The 24,195-nt window shown below is 47.6% G+C and overlaps 1 protein-coding gene across 5 annotated transcripts in view; it reads left to right on the forward strand.

Moving 5' to 3' along the window:
• LOC106596094 (neurocalcin-delta A) overlaps positions 1 to 13,139 on the forward strand; it is a 98,588-nt gene extending 85,449 nt beyond the window's left edge. For 2 of the 5 annotated variants that reach the window (XM_045712131.1, XM_045712130.1), the window contains 3 exons: positions 1,530 to 1,635; positions 5,860 to 5,986; positions 12,598 to 13,138. In XM_045712131.1, coding sequence (XP_045568087.1) covers positions 1,530 to 1,635; positions 5,860 to 5,957 — 204 coding nt within the window. In that variant the 3' untranslated portion in view covers positions 5,958 to 5,986; positions 12,598 to 13,138. Of the gene's footprint in view, positions 1 to 1,529; positions 1,636 to 5,717; positions 5,806 to 5,859; positions 5,987 to 12,597 lie in introns of those variants that run through there. The other 3 variants (XM_045712129.1, XM_045712128.1, XM_045712132.1) reach the window with 3 other exon arrangements.
• The last annotated feature ends 11,056 nt before the right edge of the window (positions 13,140 to 24,195 follow it).

Genomic DNA, 24,195 nt, shown 5'->3' on the forward strand with positions numbered 1-24,195 from the left:
CAGACCAGTCCTAGCTCCCAGTCCCAGACCAGTCCTAGCTCCCAGTCCCAGACCAGTCCTAGCTCCCAGTCCCAGACCAGTCCTAGCTCCCAGTCCCAGACCAGTCCTAGCTCCCAGTCCCAGACCAGTCCTAGCTCCCAGTCCCAGACCAGTCCTAGCTCCCAGTCCCAGACCAGTCCTAGCTCCCAGTCCCAGCTCCCAGTCCCAGACCAGTCCTAGCTCCCAGTCCCAGACCAGTCCTAGCTCCCAGTCCCAGACCAGTCCTAGCTCCCAGTCCCAGACCAGTCCTAGCTCCCAGTCCCAGACCAGTCCAAGCTCCCAGTCCCAGACCAGTCCAAGCTCCCAGTCCCAGACCAGTCCAAGCTCCCAGTCCCAGACCAGTCCAAGCTCCCAGTCCCAGACCAGTCCAAGCTCCCAGTCCCAGACCAGTCCTAGCTCCCAGTCCTAGCTCCCAGTCCCAGACCAGTCCTAGCTCCCAGTCCCAGACCAGTCCTAGCTCCCAGTCCCAGACCAGTCCTAGCTCCCAGACCAGTCCTAGCTCCCAGACCAGTCCTAGCTCCCAGTCCCAGACTAGTCCTAGCTCCCAGTCCCAGACCAGTCCTAGCTCCCAGACCCAGACCAGTCCTAGCTCCCAGTCCCAGACCAGTCCTAGCTCCCAGTCCCAGACCAGTCCTAGCTCCCAGTCCCAGACCAGTCCTAGCTCCCAGTCCCAGACCAGTCCTAGCTCCCAGTCCCAGACCAGTCCTAGCTCCCAGACCAGTCCTAGCTCCCAGTCCCAGACCAGTCCTAGCTCCCAGTCCCAGACCAGTCCTAGCTCCCAGTCCCAGACCAGTCCTAGCTCCCAGTCCCAGACCAGTCCTAGCTCCCAGTCCCAGACCAGTCCTAGCTCCCAGTCCCAGACCAGTCCTAGCTCCCAGTCCCAGACCAGTCCTAGCTCCCAGTCCCAGACCAGTCCCAGCTCCCAGTCCCAGACCAGTCCCAGCTCCCAGCTCCCAGTCCCAGACCAGTCCTAGCTCCCAGCTCCCAGTCCCAGACCAGTCCTAGCTCCCAGTCCCAGACCAGTCCTAGCTCCCAGTCCCAGACCAGTCCAAGCTCCCAGTCCCAGACCAGTCCAAGCTCCCAGTCCCAGACCAGTCCTAGCTCCCAGACCCAGACCAGTCCTAGCTCCCAGACCCAGACCAGTCCTAGCTCCCAGTCCCAGACCAGTCCAAGCTCCCAGTCCCAGACCAGTCCTAGCTCCCAGTCCCAGACCAGTCCAAGCTCCCAGTCCCAGACCAGTCCTAGCTCCCAGTCCCAGACCAGTCCTAGCTCCCAGTCCCAGACCAGTCCTAGCTCCCAGTCCCAGACCAGTCCTAGCTCCCAGTCCCAGACCAGTCCTAGCTCCCAGTCCCAGACCAGTCCTAGCTATTATTCTCCAGGATATCTGTGTGTTTATTCTCCAGGATATCTGTGTTTTATTCTCCAGGATATCTGTGTGTTTATTCTCCAGGATATCTATAAGATGGCATCTGTGTGTTTTTATTCTCCAGGCGATCTATAAGATGGTGTCGTCTGTGATGAAGATGCCAGAAGATGAGTCTACTCCAGAGAAGAGAACAGAGAAGATCTTCAAACAGATGGACACCAACAGAGACGGTAGGTCTCATCTCATCCACCTCCAACACATTACAGCCTACAGTGGCAGCCGATAGTGGGAGTGGGAGTGTACTGGTATAGGGTATACCGCCCCAGCTATTGAGAAGCCGATAGAGGGAGTGTACTGGTATAGGGTATACCGCCCCAGCTATTGAGAAGCCGATAGAGGGAGTGTACTGGTATAGGGTATACCGCCCCAGCTATTGAGAAGCCGATAGAGGGAGTGTACTGGTATACCGCCCCAGCTATTGAGAAGCCGATAGAGGGAGTGTTAGTGTACTGGTATAGGGTATACCGCCCCAGCTATTGAGAAGCCGATAGTGGGAGTGTATTGGTATAGGGTATACCGCCCCAGCTATTGAGAAGCCGATAGAGGGAGTGTACTGGTATAGGGTATACCGCCCCAGCTATTGAGAAGCCGATAGAGGGAGTGTACTGGTATACCGCCCCAGCTATTGAGAAGCCGATAGAGGGAGTGTTAGTGTAGTGGTATAGGGTATACCGCCCCAGCTATTGAGAAGCCGATAGAGGGAGTGTACTGGTATAGGGTATACCGCCCCAGCTATTGAGAAGCCGATAGAGGGAGTGTACTGGTATACCGCCCCAGCTATTGAGAAGCCGATAGAGGGAGTGTTAGTGTACTGGTATAGGGTATACCGCCCCAGCTATTGAGAAGCCGATAGTGGGAGTGTATTGGTATAGGGTATACCGCCCCAGCTATTGAGAAGCCGATAGAGGGAGTGTACTGGTATAGGGTATACCGCCCCAGCTATTGAGAAGCCGATAGAGGGAGTGTACTGGTATACCGCCCCAGCTATTGAGAAGCCGATAGAGGGAGTGTTAGTGTACTGGTATAGGGTATACCGCCCCAGCTATTGAGAAGCCGATAGAGGGAGTGTATTGGTATAGGGTATACCGCCCCAGCTATTGAGAAGCCGATAGAGGGAGTGTACTGGTATACCGCCCCAGCTATTGAGAAGCCGATAGAGGGAGTGTTAGTGTACTGGTATAGGTTATACCGCCCCAGCTATTGAGAAGCCGATAGAGGGAGTGTATTGGTATAGGGTATACCGCCCCAGCTATTGAGAAGCCGATAGAGAGAGTGTACTGGTATAGGGTATACCGCCCCAGCTATTGAGAAGCCGATAGAGGGAGTGTACTGGTATAGGGTATACCGCCCCAGCTATTGAGAAGCCGATAGAGGGAGTGTACTGGGTATACCGCCCCAGCTATTGAGAAGCCGATAGAGGGAGTGTACTGGTATAGGGTATTCCGCCCCAGCTATTGAGAAAATGCCACACGCTGGTCTTTCAATACTGTCAAAACTATTTATTTGAAGATTTTTTTATACAAATGTGAATGTTTGTAGCTTCTTTTTAAGTTAATACCTGCAGTCCAGTACGTTAGGAGATAAATCAGATTGCATTCTTCATTTGACCTGCAACATTATTTTCCGTTATGAAGCTTAACGTAGTTCCCCAGTCCAGGCGTTTGTTTGTAAATGGCACAATGGGAGACTCTTCAGTCCACAGCGTTCTATATCTACCGTCAAGTCTCTGTTGTACGGCGCACCTGAGGTGATGAACTTACAGCTAAATGTTTACCATCTGGTGTCTTAGAACGGCTTTCTGACATAACTCATCCAGAGCTCTTTGACTTATCTGTACAGCTGCCATTTTGTCCCTTTGTGCTTCCTACTGGTGTTTATTTCCTCCTCCGTTCTTCTCCCCTCTGCTCCATGTAGACATGCTGCTGTTCTTCTCCCCTCTGCTCCATGTAGACATGCTGCTGTTCTTCTCCCCTCTGCTCCATGTAGACATGCTGCTGTTCTTCTCCCCTCTGCTCCATGTAGACATGCTGCTGTTCTTCTCCGTTCTTCTCCCCTCTGCTCCGTTTACACATGCTGCTGTTCCTCCTCCGTTCTTCTCCCCTCTGCTCCATGTAGACATACTGCTGTTCCCCCTCCGTTCTTCTCCCCTCTGCTCCATGTAGACATGTTGCTGTTCCTCCTCCGTTCTTCTCCCCTCTGCTCCATGTAGACATGCTGTTCTTCTCCCCTCTGCTCCGTGTGGACATGCTGCTGTTCCTCCTCCGTTCTTCTCCCCTCTGCTCCATGTAGACATGCTGCTGTTCCTCCTCCGTTCTTCTCCCCTCTGCTCCATGTAGACATGCTGTTCTTCTCCCCTCTGCTCCATGTAGACATGCTGCTGTTCTTCCTTCAGAAAAGCATCACAACTTTGTTCATTTGCACAATTTCTCTTTCACTTGTAAATGTCCACCTTCACCATAAATTACATCTGGTAGATACTAGCTATGCTGGTATAACTTTACATCTGGTAGATACCAGCTATGCTGGTATAACTTTACATCTGGTAGATACCAGCTATGCTGGTATAACTTTACATCTGGTAGATACCAGCTATGCTTGTATAACTTTACATACTCTAGATACTAGCTATGTTTGTATAACTTTACACCTGGTAGATACTAGCTATGCTTGTATAACTTTACATACTCTAGATACTAGCTATGCTTGTAAAACTTTACATCTGGTAGATGCTAGCTATGCTTGTAAAACTTTACATCTGGTAGATGCTAGCTATGCTGGTATAACTTTACATATGGTAGATACCAGCTATGCTGGTATAACTTTACATATGGTAGATACTAGCTATGCTTGTATAACTTTACATACGGTAGATACTAGCTATGCTTGTATAACTTTACATATGGTAGATACTAGCTATGCTTTTATAACTTTACACCTGGTAGATACTAGCTATGCTTGTATAACTTTACATACTCTAGATACTAGCTATGCTTGTAAAACTTTACATCTGGTAGATGCTAGCTATGCTGGTATAACTTTACATCTGGTAGATACCAGCTATGCTGGTATAACTTTACACCTGGTAGATACCAGCTATGCTGGTATAACTTTACATCTGGTAGATGCCAGCTATGCTGGTATAACTTTACATCTGGTAGATGCCAGCTATGCTGGTATAACTTTACATCTGGTAGATACCAGCTATGCTGGTATAACTTTACATCTGGTAGATGCCAGCTATGCTGGTATAACTTTACATCTGGTAGATACCAGCTATGCTGGTATAACTTTACATCTGGTAGATACCAGCTATGCTGGTATAACTTTACATCTGGTAGATACCAGCTATGCTGGTATAACTTTACATCTGGTAGATGCCAGCTATGCTGGTATAACTTTACATCTGGTAGATACCAGCTATGCTGGTATAACTTTACATCTGGTAGATACCAGCTATGCTGGTATAACTTTATGAGATGGATTTGTTTGTCTTTGCAATTTAGTTTATGTACGTTTTCGCTTGTTAGCATTTAGCTAACAGCGTCCATGTGATTTTGCTATTGGTTTGTGGTAATTTGGTTAGCGTTCTGGTAATAGAGGCCCAATGGGCTTTTCTTGCTTTTTTAGCGCCCCCTTCTGTGCTAAACCGGTAATAACCCAAATCCCGGGATGAGAGAAGGGACGATATGAAAACGTGGATACTGCGTTACCGCCTGTTAATAATCCCACATCTGACTGCTAGCGTTACCGCCTGTTAATAATCCCACATCTGACTACTAGCATTACCGCCTGTTAATAATCCCACATCTGACTACTAGCGTTACCGCCTGTTAATAATCCCGCATCTGACTACTAGCGTTACCGCCTGTTAATAATCCCTCATCTGACTACTAGCGTTACCGCCTGTTAATAATCCCACATCTGACTACTAGCGTTACCGCCTGTTAATAATCCCACATCTGACTACTGGCGTTACCGCCTGTTAATAATCCCTCATCTGACTACTAGCGTTACCGCCTGTTAATAATCCCACATCTGACTGCTAGCGTTACCGCCTGTTAATAATCCCGCATCTGACTACTAGCGATACCGCCTGTTAATAATCCCTCATCTGACTACTAGCGTTACCGCCTGTTGGGGACCTACTTACTCAGTGGTTTTCAGCTCGTTGTCCAAACTTCAAACTCTCTATTTGATCATTATTATACACTCATATAGCTAGTGTTTACCTGACTGTTTCCTGTTTGTCCAGGTAAACTGTCTCTGGAAGAGTTCATTAAAGGTTAATCTAACATGACTGTTTCCTGTTTCCTGTTTGTCCAGGTAAACTGTCTCTGGAAGAGTTCATTAAAGGTTAATCTAACCTGACTGTTTCCTGTTTCCTGTTTGTCCAGGTAAACTGTCTCTGGAAGAGTTCATTAAAGGAGCTAAAAGTGACCCCTCCATCGTACGTCTGTTACAGTGTGATCCCAGCAGCGCTGGACAGTTCTAAACCGATCCTACCTTGGGGGTCAAGACAATGTAAGGCTGCTACTCTATTCCTTTCTCTGTCTCTGTCTCACCCCTAGTGTGATTCCCGTCTCTGTCTCACCCCTAGTGTGAGATCGAACACGGTTGCTCTGTAGTACCTGATTAATAGAGAGAGGACTGAATATCTGAACCAGGACTAGAGTGGATCGCTAACTGGTCTGTTAGGTCCACCAACCTCCACTAACCAGTCTGTTAAGGCCACCAACCTCCACTAACCGGTCTGTTAGGTCCACTAACCAGTCTGTTAGGTCCACCAACCTCCACTAACCAGTCTGTTAGGGCCACCAACCTCCACTAACCAGTCTGTAAGGTCCACTAACCAGTCTGTTAGGTCCACCAACCTCCACTAACCGGTCTGTTAGGGCCACTAACCTCCACTAACCGTGTCTGTTACCTACACTAACCAGTCTGTTACGTCCACTAACTAGTCTGTTAGGGCCACCAACCTCCGCTAACCAGTCTGTTACCTCCACTAACCTCCACTAACCAGTCTGTTACCTCCACCAACCTCCACTAACTAGTCTGTTAGGTCCACCAACCTCCACTAACCAGTCTGTTACCTCCACTAACCTCCACTAACCTCCACTAACCAGTCTGTTAGGTCCACCAACCTCACTAACCAGTCTGTTAGGTCCACCAACCTCCACTAACCAGTCTGTTAGGTCCACCAACCTCCACTAACCAGTCTGTTAGGTCCACCAACCTCCACTAACCAGTCTGTTAGGTCCACCAACCTCCACTAACCAGTCTGTTAGGTCCACTAACCTCCACTAACCAGTCTGTTAGGTCCACTAACCTCCACTAACCAGTCTGTTAGGTCCACCAACCTCCACTAACCAGTCTGTTAGGTCCACCAACCTCCACTAACCAGTCTGTTACCTCCACTAACCAGTCTGTTACGTCCACTAACCTCCACTAACCAGTCTGTTACCTCCACCAACCTCCACTAACCAGTCTGTAACCTCCACTAACCAGTCTGTTACCTCCACCAACCTCCACTAACCAGTCTGTAACCTCCACTAACCAGTCTGTTACCTCCACCAACCTCCACTAACCAGTCTGTTACCTCCACCAACCTCCACTAACCAGTCTGTTACGTCCACCAACCTCCACTAACCAGTCTGTTACCTCCACTAACCTCCACTAACCAGTCTGTTACCTCCACTAACCAGTCTGTTACCTCCACTAACCTCCACTAACCAGTCTGTTACCTCCACTAACCTCCACTAACCAGTCTGTTACCTCCACTAACCTCCACTAACCAGTCTGTTACCTCCACTAACCTCCACTAACCAGTCTGTTACCTCCACTAACCTCCACTAACCAGTCTGTTACCTCCACTAACCAGTCTGTTACCTCCACCAACCTCCACTAACCAGTCTGTTAGGTCCACCAACCTCCACTAACCGGTCTGTTAGGTCCACTAACCAGTCTGTTAGGTCCACCAATCTCCACTAACCAGTCTGTAAGGTCCACTAACCTCCACTAACCAGTCTGTTAGGTCCACCAACCTCCACTAACCGGTCTGTTAGGGCCACTAACCTCCACTAACCAGTCTGTTACGTCCACTAACTAGTCTGTTAGGGCCACCAACCTCCGCTAACCAGTCTGTTACCTCCACTAACCTCCACTAACCAGTCTGTTACCTCCACTAACCTCCACTAACCAGTCTGTTACCTCCACTAACCTCCACTAACCAGTCTGTTACCTCCACTAACCTCCACTAACCAGTCTGTTACCTCCACTAACCAGTCTGTTACCTCCACCAACCTCCACTAACCAGTCTGTTAGGTCCACCAACCTCCACTAACCGGTCTGTTAGGTCCACTAACCAGTCTGTTAGGTCCACCAATCTCCACTAACCAGTCTGTAAGGTCCACTAACCTCCACTAACCAGTCTGTTAGGTCCACCAACCTCCACTAACCGGTCTGTTAGGGCCACTAACCTCCACTAACCAGTCTGTTACGTCCACTAACTAGTCTGTTAGGGCCACCAACCTCCGCTAACCAGTCTGTTACCTCCACTAACCTCCACTAACCAGTCTGTTTTCCTCCACCAACCTCCACTAACTAGTCTGTTAGGTCCACCAACCTCCACTAACCAGTCTGTTACCTCCACTAACCTCCACTAACCAGTCTGTTAGGTCCACCAACCTCACTAACCAGTCTGTTAGGTCCACCAACCTCCACTAACCAGTCTGTTAGGTCCACCAAACTCCACTAACCAGTCTGTTAGGTCCACCAACCTCCACTAACCAGTCTGTTAGGTCCACCAACCTCCACTAACCAGTCTGTTAGGTCCACCAACCTCCACTAACCAGTCTGTTAGGTCCACCAACCTCCACTAACCAGTCTGTTAGGTCCACCAACCTCCACTAACCAGTCTGTTACCTCCACCAACCTCCACTAACCAGTCTGTTACCTCCACTAACCAGTCTGTTACGTCCACTAACCTCCACTAACCAGTCTGTTACCTCCACCAACCTCCACTAACCAGTCTGTTAGGTCCACCAACCTCCACTAACCAGTCTGTAACCTCCACTAACCAGTCTGTTACCTCCACCAACCTCCACTAACCAGTCTGTAACCTCCACTAACCAGTCTGTTACCTCCACCAACCTCCACTAACCAGTCTGTTACCTCCACTAACCTCCACTAACCAGTCTGTTACCTCCACTAACCTCCACTAACCAGTCTGTTACCTCCACCAACCTCCACTAACCAGTCTGTTAGGTCCACCAACCTCCACTAACCAGTCTGTTACCTCCACTAACCAGTCTGTTTTGTCCACCAACCTCCACTAACCAGTCTGTTACCTCCACTAACCAGTCTGTTACCTCCACCAACCTCCACTAACCAGTCTGTTACCTCCACTAACCAGTCTGTTACCTCCACTAACCTCCACTAACCAGTCTGTTACCTCCACTAACCAGACCTCCACTAACCAGTCTGTTACCTCCACTAACCAGTCTGTTACCTCCACTAACCAGTCTGTTACCTCCACTAACCAGTCTGTTACCTCCACCAACCTCCACTAACCAGTCTGTTACCTCCACTAACCAGTCTGTTACGTCCACTAACCTCCACTAACCAGTCTGTTACCTCCACTAACCAGTCTGTTCACCTCCACTAACCAGTCTGTTACCTCCACTAACCAGTCTGTTACCTCCACCAACCTCCACTAACCAGTCTGTTAGCACTCCACTAACCAGTCTGTTACCTCCACTAACCAGTCTGTTACCTCCACTAACCAGTCTGTTACCTCCACTAACCAGTCTGTTACCTCCACTAACCAGTCTGTTACCTCCACTAACCAGTCTGTTACCTCCACTAACCAGTCTGTTACCTCCACTAACCAGTCTGTTACCTCCACTAACCAGTCTGTTACCTCCACTAACCAGTCTGTTACCTCCACTAACCAGTCTGTTACCTCCACTAACCAGTCTGTTACCTCCACTAACCTCCACTAACCAGTCTGTTACCTCCACTAACCAGTCTGTTACCTCCACTAACCAGTCTGTTACCTCCACTAACCAGTCTGTTACCTCCACTAACCAGTCTGTTACCTCCACTAACCAGTCTGTTACCTCCACTAACCAGTCTGTTACCTCCACTAACCAGTCTGTTACCTCCACTAACCAGTCTGTTACCTCCACTAACCAGTCTGTTACCTCCACTAACCAGTCTGTTACGTCCACCAACCTCCACTAACCAGTCTGTTACCTCCACTAACCAGTCTGTTACCTCCACTAACCAGTCTGTTACCTCCACTACCTCCACTAACCAGTCTGTTACCTCCACTAACCTCCACTAACCAGTCTGTTACCTCCACTAACCAGTCTGTTACCTCCACTAACCAGTCTGTTACCTCCACTAACCAGTCTGTTACCTCCACTAACCAGTCTGTTACCTCCACTAACCAGTCTGTTACCTCCACTAACCAGTCTGTTACCTCCACTAACCAGTCTGTTACCTCCACTAACCAGTCTGTTACCTCCACTAACCAGTCTGTTACCTCCACTAACCAGTCTGTTACCTCCACTAACCAGTCTGTTACCTCCACTAACCAGTCTGTTACCTCCACTAACCAGTCTGTTACCTCCACTAACCAGTCTGTTACCTCCACTAACCAGTCTGTTACCTCCACTAACCAGTCTGTTACCTCCACTAACCAGTCTGTTACCTCCACTAACCAGTCTGTTACCTCCACTAACCAGTCTGTTACCTCCACTAACCAGTCTGTTACCTCCACTAACCAGTCTGTTACCTCCACTAACCAGTCTGTTACCTCCACTAACCAGTCTGTTACCTCCACTAACCAGTCTGTTACCTCCACTAACCAGTCTGTTACCTCCACTAACCAGTCTGTTACCTCCACTAACCAGTCTGTTACCTCCACTAACCAGTCTGTTACCTCCACTAACCAGTCTGTTACCTCCACTAACCAGTCTGTTACCTCCACTAACCAGTCTGTTACCTCCACTAACCAGTCTGTTACCTCCACTAACCAGTCTGTTACCTCCACTAACCAGTCTGTTACCTCCACTAACCAGTCTGTTACCTCCACTAACCAGTCTGTTACCTCCACTAACCAGTCTGTTACCTCCACTAACCAGTCTGTTACCTCCACTAACCAGTCTGTTACCTCCACTAACCAGTCTGTTACCTCCACTAACCAGTCTGTTACCTCCACTAACCAGTCTGTTACCTCCACTAACCAGTCTGTTACCTCCACTAACCAGTCTGTTACCTCCACTAACCAGTCTGTTACCTCCACTAACCAGTCTGTTACCTCCACTAACCAGTCTGTTACCTCCACTAACCTCCACTAACCAGTCTGTTACCTCCAAACCTCCACTAACCAGTCTGTTACCTCCACTAACCAGTCTGTTACCTCCACTAACCAGTCTGTTACCTCCACTAACCAGTCTGTTACATACTCCACTAACCAGTCTGTTACCTAACCTCCACTAACCAGTCTGTTAGTCCACCAACCTCCACTAACCAGTCTGTTACCTCCACTAACCAGTCTGTTACCTCCACCAACCTCCACTAACCAGTCTGTTACCTCCACTAACCAGTCTGTTACCTCCACTAACCAGTCTGTTACCTCCACTAACCAGTCTGTTACCTCCACTAACCAGTCTGTTACCTCCACTAACCAGTCTGTTACCTCCACTAACCAGTCTGTTACCTCCACTAACCAGTCTGTTACCTCCACTAACCAGTCTGTTACCTCCACTAACCAGTCTGTTACCTCCACTAACCAGTCTGTTACCTCCACTAACCAGTCTGTTACCTCCACTAACCAGTCTGTTACCTCCACTAACCAGTCTGTTACCTCCACTAACCAGTCTGTTACCTCCACTAACCAGTCTGTTACCTCCACTAACCAGTCTGTTACCTCCACTAACCAGTCTGTTACCTCCACTAACCAGTCTGTTACCTCCACTAACCAGTCTGTTACCTCCACTAACCAGTCTGTTACCTCCACTAACCAGTCTGTTACCTCCACTAACCAGTCTGTTACCTCCACTAACCAGTCTGTTACCTCCACTAACCAGTCTGTTACCTCCACTAACCAGTCTGTTACCTCCACTAACCAGTCTGTTACCTCCACTAACCAGTCTGTTACCTCCACTAACCAGTCTGTTACCTCCACTAACCAGTCTGTTACCTCCACTAACCAGTCTGTTACCTCCACTAACCAGTCTGTTACCTCCACTAACCAGTCTGTTACCTCCACTAACCAGTCTGTTACCTCCACTAACCAGTCTGTTACCTCCACTAACCAGTCTGTTACCTCCACTAACCAGTCTGTTACCTCCACTAACCAGTCTGTTACCTCCACTAACCAGTCTGTTACCTCCACTAACCAGTCTGTTACCTCCACTAACCAGTCTGTTACCTCCACTAACCAGTCTGTTACCTCCACTAACCAGTCTGTTACCTCCACTAACCAGTCTGTTACCTCCACTAACCAGTCTGTTACCTCCACTAACCAGTCTGTTACCTCCACTAACCAGTCTGTTACCTCCACTAACCTCCACTAACCAGTCTGTTACCTCCACTAACCAGTCTGTTACCTCCACTAACCAGTCTGTTACCTCCACTAACCAGTCTGTTACCTCCACTAACCAGTCTGTTACCTCCACTAACCAGTCTGTTACCTCCACTAACCAGTCTGTTACCTCCACTAACCAGTCTGTTACCTCCACTAACCAGTCTGTTACCTCCACTAACCAGTCTGTTACCTCCACTAACCAGTCTGTTACCTCCACTAACCTCCACTAACCAGTCTGTTACCTCCACTAACCAGTCTGTTACCTCCACTAACCAGTCTGTTACCTCCACTAACCAGTCTGTTACCTCCACTAACCAGTCTGTTACCTCCACTAACCAGTCTGTTACCTCCACTAACCAGTCTGTTACCTCCACTAACCTCCACTAACCAGTCTGTTACCTCCACTAACCAGTCTGTTACCTCCACTAACCAGTCTGTTACCTCCACTAACCAGTCTGTTACCTCCACTAACCAGTCTGTTACCTCCACTAACCAGTCTGTTACCTCCACTAACCAGTCTGTGTCATTCCATTTCCAGTGCTTGTTTGGGTGAATCCAAATAGCCCCTCCCCCCCCCTCCACCTTTGGAGCAAACTGATGAAGAAGACAAGCCACGCCTTCAAATGATGACACTGAAGACAACGGGCCAATGAGAGCCAGCCATGTTCTCCTGACTCCTCCTCTGACCACTCCCAGCAGCAACGTGACATCATCCCCAGGCTCTCATGATGTCATCCAGTCCACTCGCCATGTATTTGATAAGTCCTAGGGGCCCGCGTCCCAAATCACACCCCTATTCTCTGTATTAAGCAGTACTTTTAAGCCCTGTAGGCCCTGGTCTGCAGTAGTGCACTACATGGGGAATAGGATGCTGTTTTAAAACTGTAAACTGGGCTCTCTGTTTGGTTGGTTGTCGGTGTTCTCAACGCTCCGTACTGGACACACCCACTGCCCTCAACTAGGTCCTCCTAGTTCTGGTGTCTATCAGTAAACAGTTTGAGAGAGAGGGAATAGAGAGAGAGAGAGAGAGAGAGGTGAATGAGAGAGAGAGAGAGAGAGAGGGGAATGAGAGAGAGGGGGAATGAGAGAGAGAGAGAGAGAGGGGGAATGAGAGAGAGGGAATGAGAGAGAGGGAATGAGAGAGAGGGAATGAGAGAGAGGGATGAGAGAGAGGGGAATGAGAGAGAGAGAGAGAGAGGGAGAGAGAGAGAGAGAGAGAGAGGGAATGAGAGAGAGAGAGGGAATGAGAGAGAGAGAGGGGAATGAGAGAGAGAGAGAGAGAGAGAGAGAGAGAGGGAATGAGAGAGAGAGAGAGAGGGGGGAATGAGAGAGAGGGGGAATGAGAGAGAGGGAATGAGAGAGGGGAAGAGAGAGAGGGGAATGAGAGAGAGGGGAATGAGAGAGGGGGGAATGAGAGAGAGGGAATGAGAGAGAGGGGAATGAGAGAGAGGGGAATGAGAGAGAGGGAGAGAGAGAGGGGGAATGAGAGAGAGAGAGAGAGAGAGATGAGAGAGAGAGAGAGAGAGGGGGAATGAGAGAGAGAGAGCTAGAGAGGGGGAATGAGAGAGAGGGGGAATGAGAGAGAGAGAGAGGGGGAATGAAAGAGAGAGAGAGAGAGAGAGGGGGAATGAGAGAGAGAGAGAGGGGGAATGAGAGAGAGGGAGAGAATGAAAGACATGGAGAGAGAATTGTTTTGAGTTATTTTACTGTTAGAATGTGGATGTTTGTGTTGATGTGTTTTTCAAGCTTGATACACTTGTGTTTAAGTTGTAATATTTTGAATTGAATATTTGTGCTGGTATTTTTCAGACTCAAGTTAAAGACGGGCGTCTCCATGTAGTACTATGCAGATACTGTTAAAGGCCTTTAGTAATGGTTTGAAATACAGGAAGAGGACGTGTCCCCAGGGACGTGTCCCAAAGGGCACCCTATCCCCTATTATAGTGCACTACTTTAGACCAGGACCCCATAGGGAAACCCATAAGGGCTCTGGTCCCTGTGGTCTGCAGTAGTGCACTATTATAGGGAATAGACTTCCCTTTTGGGACACTTCCTGTCACAGATAATGTGGTTATTAATGTTAACTACCTGTTTGTTTTTTTTGACATGTTTCTCTTAAATACATTTGTTTTTATAAAAAAACATTTTACAGAAAGACTTTTTAAAATGGTAAATTGCATTTCAAATTTTAAAATGTTAGAAATGATCCTTAAGCAGAGCCTTCAAGACATTTGTTCACAGCCTTGTGGGCTGTTAATAAGTTAAACGAGATTTCCCCCCCTCCAGAATGTAGTCATGGTTACAGAACAGACGTTATGGGATGTGTTTCCATTAGAAGTTGTTTAAAGGATATCAAGCATGCAATTCTGTTGTATTTCTCATCTACTGTTGTGAAGAGAAACAACGTCAACATTTTATATTTTTTTAGATGTTTTAACTGGCGCATGTTAAACACGTTTCAATCAGGGAGGGGGGGTTTTGTTTTGGAACAGGTTCCTGTACGTACGGTGCATGTCTGTGTTCATGTGCTGATGGTTTTCAGTGGTGATTTGACTAGCTTGTGGGCCTCCCCCCCTTTGTCCAGTGATGTTGTGAAAGTCACTGTGTTATTATGAATAACCAACATTTTTCTCTGGTTTGTCGACAGCAGCAAAGCTTTGTAGAGAGAGCAGCTCCTATGACCAGCTCAAACCCTGCCGCTGGCCATAGACCACCACACACCGAGATGTGCCCTGTTGAATGGGGTACAGCACTGTACCTTACTAGATGTGTTGTGCTGTCTTAGTTATATTCAACCACAACACAACCCCCTAGCCACCCCCTAGCAACCCCCTAGCCACCCCCTAGCCACAACACAACCCCCTAGCAACCCCCTAGCGACAACACAACCCCTTAGCAACACCCTAGCAACAGCACAACCCCTAGCAACCCCTAGCCACCTCCTAGCCACAACACAACCCCCTAGCAACCCCTAGCAACCTCCTAGCCACCCCCTAGCCACAACACAACCCCCTAGCAACCCCTAGCGACAACACAACCCCTAGCAACACCCTAGCAACAGCACAACCCCTAGCAACCCCCTAGCCACCTCCTAGCCACAACACAACCCCCTAGCAACCCCCTAGCAACCTCCTAGCCACCCCCTAGCCACAACACAACGCCCTAGCAACCCCCTAGCGACAACACAACCCCCTAGCAACCCCCTAGCGACAGCACAACCCCTAGCAACCCCCTAGCCACCTCCTAGCCACAACACAACCCCCTAGCAACCCCCTAGCGACAACACAACCCCTAGCAACCCCCTAGCGACAGCACAACCCCATAGCAACCCCTAGCGTCAACACAACCCCCTAGCAACCCCCTAGCGACAGCACAACCCCATAGCAACCCCCTAGCGACAGCACAACCCCATAGCAACCCCCTAGCGACAGCACAACCCCATAGCAACCCCCTAGCGACAGCACAACCCCATAACATCTGGCCCTGAGTCATATGTGTATATACACACGTACAATACCCTCTAGCGACAGCACAACCCCATAGCAACTCCCTAGCGACAGCGCAACTCCCTAGCGACAGCCCCATAGCAACTCCCTAGCGACAGCCCCATAGCAAGTCCCTAGCGACAGCGCAACCCCGTAGCAACCCCCTAGCGACAGCGCAACCCCATAGCAACCCCCTAGCGACAGCGCAACCCCCTAGCGACAGCCCCATAGCAACTCCCTAGCGACAGCCCCATAGCAACTCCCCTAGCGACAGCGCAACCCCGTAGCAACCCCTGGCGACAGCGCAACCCCTAGCGACAGCGCAACCCCATAGCAACCCCTAGCGACAGCGCAACCCCCTAGCGACAGCGCAACCCCATAGCAACCCCATAGCGACAGCGCAACCCCGTAGCAACCCCCTAGCGATAGCGCAACCCCATAGTGGCAAAGCAAAAACAGGTTTTTAGACATTTTTAAAACTGTATTCAGATTGGAAATATCACATTTCCATAAGTATTCAGACCCTTTACTCAGTACTTTGTTGAAGCACCTTTGGCAGCGATTACAGCCCCGAGTCTTCTTGGGTATGACGCTACAAGCTTGGCACACCTGTATTTGGGGAGTTTCTCCCATTCTTCTCTGCAGATCCTCTCAAGCTCTGTCAGGTTGGTTGGGGAGCGTCGCTGCACAGCTATTTTCAGGTCTCTCCAGAGATGTTCGATCAGGTTCAAGTCCGGGCTCTGGCTGGGCTACTCAAGGACATTCAGAGACTTGTCCCGAGGCCACTCCTGCGTTGTCTTGGCTGGGTGCTTAGGGTCGTTGTCTTGTTGGAAGGTGAACCTTCACCCCAGTCTGAGGTCCTGAGTTCTCTGGAGCAGGTTTTCATCAAGGATCTCTCTGTACTTTACTCCGTTCATCTTTGCCTCGATCCTGACTAGTCTCCCAGTCCCTGCTGCTGAAAAACATCCCCACAGCATGATGCTGCCACCACCATGCTTCACCGTAGGGATGGTGCCTTGTTTCCTCCAGACGTGACGCTTGGCTTTCAGGCCAAAGAGTTCAATCTTGGTTTCATCAGACCAGAGAATCTCGTTTCTCATGGTCTCAGAGTCCTTTAGGTGCCTTTTGGCAAACTCCAGGTGGGCTGTCATGTGCCTTTTACTGAAGAATGGCTTCCGTCTGGCCACTCTACCATAAAGGCCTGATTGGTGGAGTGCTGCAGAGATGGTTGTCCTTCTGGAAGGTTCTCCCATGTCCATAGAGGAACTCTTCTCCCTCGATTGCTCAGTTTGGCCGGGCGGCCAGCTCTAGGAAGAGTCTTGGTGGTTCCAAACTTCTTCCATTTAAGAATGATGGAGGCCACTGTGTTCTTGGGGAGCTTCAATGATGCAGACATTTTTTGGTACCCTTCCTCAGATCTGTGCTTCAACACAATCCTGTCTCTGAGATCTACGGACAATTCCTTCAACCTCATGGCTTGGTTTTTACTCCGACATGCTCTGTCAACTGTGGGACCTTATATAGACAGGTGTGTGCCTTTCCAAATCATGTCCAATCAATTGAATTTACCACAGGTGGACTCCAATCAAGTTGTAGAAACATTTCAAGGATGATCAATGGAAACAGGATGCACCTGAGCTCAGTTTCGAGTCTCATAGCAAAGGGTCTGAATACTTATGTAAATAAGGTATCTGTTTTTGTTGTAAATAAATGTGCAAAAATTCTGAAAAACCTGTTTTCGCTTTGTCATTATGGAGTATTGTGTCCATTTTAGAATAAGGCTGTAATGTAGAAAAAGTGAAGGGGTCTGAATACTTTCAGAATGCACTGTGTGTGATATAGATAGATATATACAGTATAGATCTATCTCTATGTATATATATCTATACACGCAGTTGAAGTCGGAAGTTTACATGCACCATAGCCAAATACATTTAAAACTCAGTTTTTACACAATTCCTGACATTTAATCCTAGTAAACATTTCCATGTTTTAGGTCAGTTAGGATCACCACTTTATTTTCAGAATGTGAAATGTCAGAATAATAGTAGAGAGATTTGATTTATTTCAGCTTTTATTTCTTTCATCACATTCCCAGCGGGTCAGAAGTTTACATACACTCTATTAGTATTTGGTAGCATTGCCTTTAAATTGTTTAACTTGGGTCAAACGTTTCGGGTAGCCTTCCACAAGCTTCCCACAATAAGTTGGGTGAATTTTGGCCCATTCCTCCTGACAGAGCTGGTGTAACTGAGTCAGGTTTGTAGGCCTCCTTGCTCCCACACGCTTTTTCAGTTCTGCCCACAAATTTTCTATTGGATTGAGGTCAGGGCTTTGTGATGACCACTCCAATACCTTGACTTTGTTGTCATTAAGTCATTTTGCGACAACTTTGGAAGTATGCTTGGGGTCATTGTCCATTTTGTTAACAAGAAATTTGTGGAGTGGTTGAAAATCGAGTTTTAATGACTCCAACCTAACTGTATGTAAACTTCCGACTTCAACTGTGTGTATATGTATATATTACAAAAGTATGTGGACACCCCTTCAAATTAGTGGATTTGTCTATTTCAGCAACACTGTTGCTGACAGGTGTATAAAATCGAGCACACAGCCATGCAATCTCCATAGACAAACATTGGCAGTAGAATGGCCTGACTGAAGAGCTCAGTGACTTTCAACGTGGCACCGTCATAGGATGCCACCTTTCCAACAAGTCAGTTCGTCAAATTTCTGCCCTGCTAGAGCTGCCCCGGGTCAACTGTAAGTGCTGTTATTGTGAAGTGGAAACGTCTAGGAGCAACAACGGCTCAGCCGTGAAGTGGTAGGCCACACAAACTCACAGAACGGGACCGCCGAGCGCCGAATCGCGTAAAAATCATCTGTCCTCGGTTGCAAAACTCCACTACCGAGTTCCAAACTGCCTCTGGAAGCAACGTCAGCACAACAACTGTTGGTCTGGAGCTTCATGAAATGGGTTTCCATGGCCGAGCAGCCGCACACAAGCCTAAGATCACCATGCGCAATGCCAAGCGTCAGCTGGAGTGGTGTAAAGCTCGCCGCCATTGGACTCTGGAGGAGTGGAAACATCTTCTCTGGAGTGATGAATCACGCTTCACCATCTGGCAGTCCGACGAACGAATCTGGATTTGGCGGATGCAAGGAGAACGCTACCTGCCCTAATGCATAGTGCCAACTGTAAAGTTTGGTGGAAGAGGAATAATGGTCTGGGGCTGTTTTTCATGGTTTGGGCCATGACATTCTAGACGATTCTGTTCTTCCAACTTTGTGGCAACAGTTTGAGGAAGGCCCTTTCCTGTTTCATCATGACAATGCCCCCCCGTGCACAAAGCGAGGTCCATACAGAAATGGTTTATCGAGATCGGTGTGTGAAGAACTTGACTGGCCTGCACGGAGCCCTGACCTCAACCCCATCGAACACCTTTGTGATGAATTGGAACGCCGACTGCGAGCCAGGCCAAATCACCCAACATCAGTGCCCCGACCTCGCTAATGCTCCTGTGGCTGAATGGAAGCAAGTCCCCCGCAGCAATGTACCAACATCTAGTGGAAAGCCTTCCCAGAAGAGAGGAAGGAGGCTGTTATAGCAGCAATGTTCCAACATCTAGTGGAAAGCCTTCCCAGAAGAGTGGAGGCTGTTATAGCAGCAATGTTCCAACATCTAGTGGAAAGCCTTCCCAGAAGAGTGGAGGCTGTTATAGCAGCAATGTTCCAACATCTAGTGGAAAGCCTTCCCAGAAGAGAGGAAGGAGGCTGTTATAGCAGCAATGTTCCAACATCTAGTGGAAAGCCTTCCCAGAAGAGTGGAGGCTGTTATAGCAGCAATGTTCCAACATCTAGTGGAAAGCCTTCCCAGAAGAGTGGAGGCTGTTATAGCAGCAATGTTCCAACATCTAGTGGAAAGCCTTCCCAGAAGAGAGGAAGGAGGCTGTTATAGCAGCAATGTACCAACATCTAGTGGAAAGCCTTCCCAGAAGAGTGGAGGCTGTTATAGCAGCAATGTTCCAACATCTAGTGGAAAGCCTTCCCAGAAGAGTGGAGGCTGTTATAGCAGCAATGTTCCAACATCTAGTGGAAAGCCTTCCCAGAAGAGTGGAGGCTGTTATAGCAGTAAAAGGGGGGGGACCAACTCCATATTAACGGCCATGATTTTGGAATGAGACGTTTGACTAGCAGGTGTCCACATACTTTTGGTCATTTAGTGACCAATGTACACACACACACACACACACACACACACACACACACACAGAGAGTGTATGTAGCGTACAGTGTATATGTCATGAGTCATCTCCATATACAGTACATACAATATTGGACATCCTCTCAGAGCTCACGGACCGTTCTCCTCCCCCTCCCCCCTCCCCCAGCAGTCAGTCTTGCATCACTTCCTGGATCAGTCAGGAACCCATTGAATTGACCCTTCCGTCTCCTGCTAATTGAATGTAACTGAGGCCCCAGATCAGTGGTTTCAGTTGGCTTAGTGTTCATTGGACAAATCTTTTTTTTTTTAATTTTTTATTATAATAACTGCTGTTTTTATAAAGAAAAGTACATTTAAAAAAAATATTAATAATAACTGAGGGATCACAACTACTGCAATGATTTTCACATCGGAATTGCTTTTATTGTATTTCTAAATTGTTTTTAGCTGTCAGGTGTAACGTGCCAAATAAACACCAACAGTATTGTATACATTTATACGGTAAAATTAACTGTCCAACAAAAATGTTTGTACTCGTTTGGATTTCTGTAGATGTTGTATTTGGTGTCCTGTATTTACTGAGCTTTGTAGTTTCTTTTAACACAGGAATTATTTTTTTGTTTTTGGTCAACTTTAAAAAAAAAAAATATTAAAAATTAAAATTAAATTTTCAAGTTTTCTGAGTGAATGTTGAAATATCGTGTCTTTTTTTTTTTTTTTTTCTTCCCAAGTCTCATGTTTGTTGTTTCCAATAGGATGCAACTGCTCAGTAATTACAGGCAGGCCAGAGCCAAGTATTTCATTATGATGCATTTACGTGACTCTACAGCATTCTACGGCGGCCATTTTAACTCCCCATTAACGTTACATGGGGGAATATTTAAACGATGATATGTATCTGAATGTCTAGATTTACAACAATATAAAAATAAAAACACATTATAAAAGTTGGGCCCAACTCTAAATATCTTGTCTCTGAGCTGGGATTTCATACAGCGCAGGAATCCCTCTGTATTGAGAGGTCCTGTCTAAATGTGACTCTGAGCTGGGATTTCATACAGCAGGAATCCCTCTGTATTGAGAGGTCCTGTCTAAATGTGTCTCTGAGCTGGGATTTCATACAGCAGGAATCCCTCTGTATTGAGAGGTCCTGTCTAAATGTGTCTCTGAGCTGGGATTTCATACAGCACAGGAATCCCTCTGTATTGAGAGGTCCTGTCTAAATGTGTCTCTGAGCTGGGATTTCATACAGCGCAGGAATCCCTCTGTATTGAGAGGTCCTGTCTAAATGTGACTCTGAGCTGGGATTTCATACAGCAGGAATCCCTCTGTATTGAGAGGTCCTGTCTAAATGTGTCTCTGAGCTGGGATTTCATACAGCAGGAATCCCTCTGTATTGAGAGGTCCTGTCTAAATGTGTCTCTGAGCTGGGATTTCATACAGCGCAGGAATCCCTCTGTATTGAGAGGTCCTGTCTAAATGTGACTCTGAGCTGGGATTTCATACAGCAGGAATCCCTCTGTATTGAGAGGTCCTGTCTAAATGTGTCTCTGAGCTGGGATTTCATACAGCGCAGGAATCACTCTGTATTGAGAGGTCCTGTCTAAATGTGTCTCTGAGCTGGGATTTCATACAGCAGGAATCCCTCTGTATTGAGAGGTCCTGTCTAAATGTGTCTCTGAGCTGGGATTTCATACAGCAGGAATCCCTCTGTATTGAGAGGTCCTGTCTAAATGTGACTCTGAGCTGGGATTTCATACAGCAGGAATCCCTCTGTATTGAGAGGTCCTAGGAGCTGTTGAGGAGGAAAACATTATGGATCTATACTCTACTTCTACTCTTCATTGAATAAATATTTGTTTCTTTCCTGGAAACTGAACATAGCCTCTGTAGAGAACAGTCAGTCAGGGACAGAGTAAACAGTCAGTCAGTCAGGGACAGAGTAAACAGTCAGTCAGGGACAGAGTAAACAGCCAGCCCAGTCAGTCAGTCAGGGACAGAGTAAACAGCCAGCCAAGTCAGCCAGTCAGTCAGGGACAGAATAAACAGTCAGTCAGGGACAGAGTAAACAGCCAGTCAGTCAGGGACAGAGTAAACAGCCAGCCAAGTCAGTCAGTCAGGGACAGAATAAACAGTCAGTCAGGGACAGAGTAAACAGCCAGTCAGTCAGGGACAGAGTAAACAGCCAGCCAAGTCAGTCAGTCAGGGACAGAATAAACAGTCAGTCAGGGACAGAGTAAACAGCCAGTCAGTCAGGGACAGAGTAAACAGCCAGCCAAGTCAGTCAGTCAGGGACAGAATAAACAGTCAGTCAGGGACAGAGTAAACAGCCAGTCAGTCAGGGACAGAGTAAACAGCCAGCCAAGTCAGCCAGTCAGGGACAGAGTAAACAGCCAGTCAGGGACAGAGTAAACAGCCAGCCAAGTCAGTCAGTCAGGGACAGAGTAAACAGCCAGCCAGGGACAGAGTAAACAGTCAGCCAGGGACAGAGTAAACAGCCAGCCAGGGACAGAGTAAACAGCCAGTCAGTCAGGGACAGAGTAAACAGCCAGCCAAGTCAGTCAGTCAGGGACAGAGTAAACAGCCAGCCAAGTCAGTCAGTCAGGGACAGAGTAAACAGCCAGCCAGTCAGGGACAGAGTAAACAGCCAGTCAGGGACAGAGTAAACAGCCAGCCAAGTCAGTCAGTCAGGGACAGAGTAAACAGCCAGTCAGGGACAGAGTAAACAGCCAGTCAGGGACAGAGTAAACAGCCAGTCAGGGACAGAGTAAACAGTCAGTCAGGGACAGAGTAAACAGCCAGTCAGGGACAGAGTAAACAGCCAGCCAGCCAGGGACAGAGTAAACAGCCAGTCAGGGACAGAGTAAACAGCCAGTCAGGGACAGAGTAAACAGTCAGTCAGGGACAGAGTAAACAGCCAGCCAGGGACAGAGTAAACAGTCAGTCAGGGACAGAGTAAACAGACAGTCAGGGACAGAGTAAACAGCCAGTCAGGGACAGAGTAAACAGCAGCCAGTCAGGGACAGAGTAAACAGCCAGCCAGTCAGGGACAGAGTAAACAGCCAGCCAGTCAGGGACAGAGTAAACAGCCAGCCAGGGACAGAGTAAACAGCCAGCCAAGTCAGTCAGTCCTAACTGCAACCTCTGACAGACCAGACAGGGTCTACGTCCCAAATGGAATCCCTATATAGTGCACTACTTTCGACCAGAGACCTATGGGCCCCTGTCAAATGTAGGGCACTAAAATAGGGTGCCATTTGGGACGCAAGCGCCTCCTGCTGGTCATTACAACACACGGGAAGCATGTTGTTCAGAGCCCCTGAGTTCTCCTGGACCGGGCAACCTCGTTACAAGGTGTTATTTATTAGTTCCAATCGTAGCAAAAATGTTTTGCAACAAAAACATGTTTCTATTGGACTAATTCAGGAAGGCCCCTCCTCCCCATTTGCTTCCGTCTGCTTTGTAGGGAATGTTCCCCCTAACCCTAACCTGATCTGGAGAAGACTAGTCCACATCAGATATCATATCTAACTACTGAACTGGAGAAGACTAGTCCACATCAGATAATATCATATCTATCTACTGAACTGGAGAAGACTAGGCCACATCAGATAATATCATATCTAACTACTGAACTGGAGAAGACTAGTCCACATCAGATAATATCATATCTAACTACTGATCTGGAGAAGACTAGGCCACATCAGATAATATCATATCTAACTACTGAACTGGAGAAGACTAGTCCACATCAGATAATATCATATCTAACTACTGAACTGGAGAAGACTAGTCCACATCAGATATCATATCTAACTACTGAACTGGAGAAGACTAGTCCACATCAGATAATATCATATCTAACTACTGAACTGGAGAAGACTAGTCCACATCAGATAATATCATATCTAACTACTGAACTGGAGAAGACTAGTCCACATCAGCTAATATATCTAACTACTGAACTGGAGAAGACTAGTCCACATCAGATAATATCATATCTAACTACTGAACTGGAGAAGACTAGGCCACATCAGATAATATCATATCTAACTACTGAACTGGAGAAGACTAGTCCACATCAGATAATATCATATCTAACTACTGAACTGGAGAAGACTAGGCCACATCAGATAATATCATATCTAACTACTGAACTGGAGAAGACTAGGCCACATCAGATAATATCATATCTAACTACTGAACTGGAGAAGACTAGGCCACATCAGATAATATCATATCTAACTACTGAACTGGAGAAGACTAGTCCACATCAGATAATATATCTAACTACTGAACTGGAGAAGACTAGTCCACATCAGATAATATCATATCTAACTACTGAACTGGAGAAGACTAGTCCACATCAGATAATATATCTAACTACTGAACTGGAGAAGACTAGTCCACATCAGATAATATCATA

This window comes from Salmo salar, unplaced genomic scaffold (assembly GCF_905237065.1).
Source record: "Salmo salar unplaced genomic scaffold, Ssal_v3.1, whole genome shotgun sequence".
Classification (NCBI taxonomy): domain Eukaryota; kingdom Metazoa; phylum Chordata; class Actinopteri; order Salmoniformes; family Salmonidae; genus Salmo; species Salmo salar.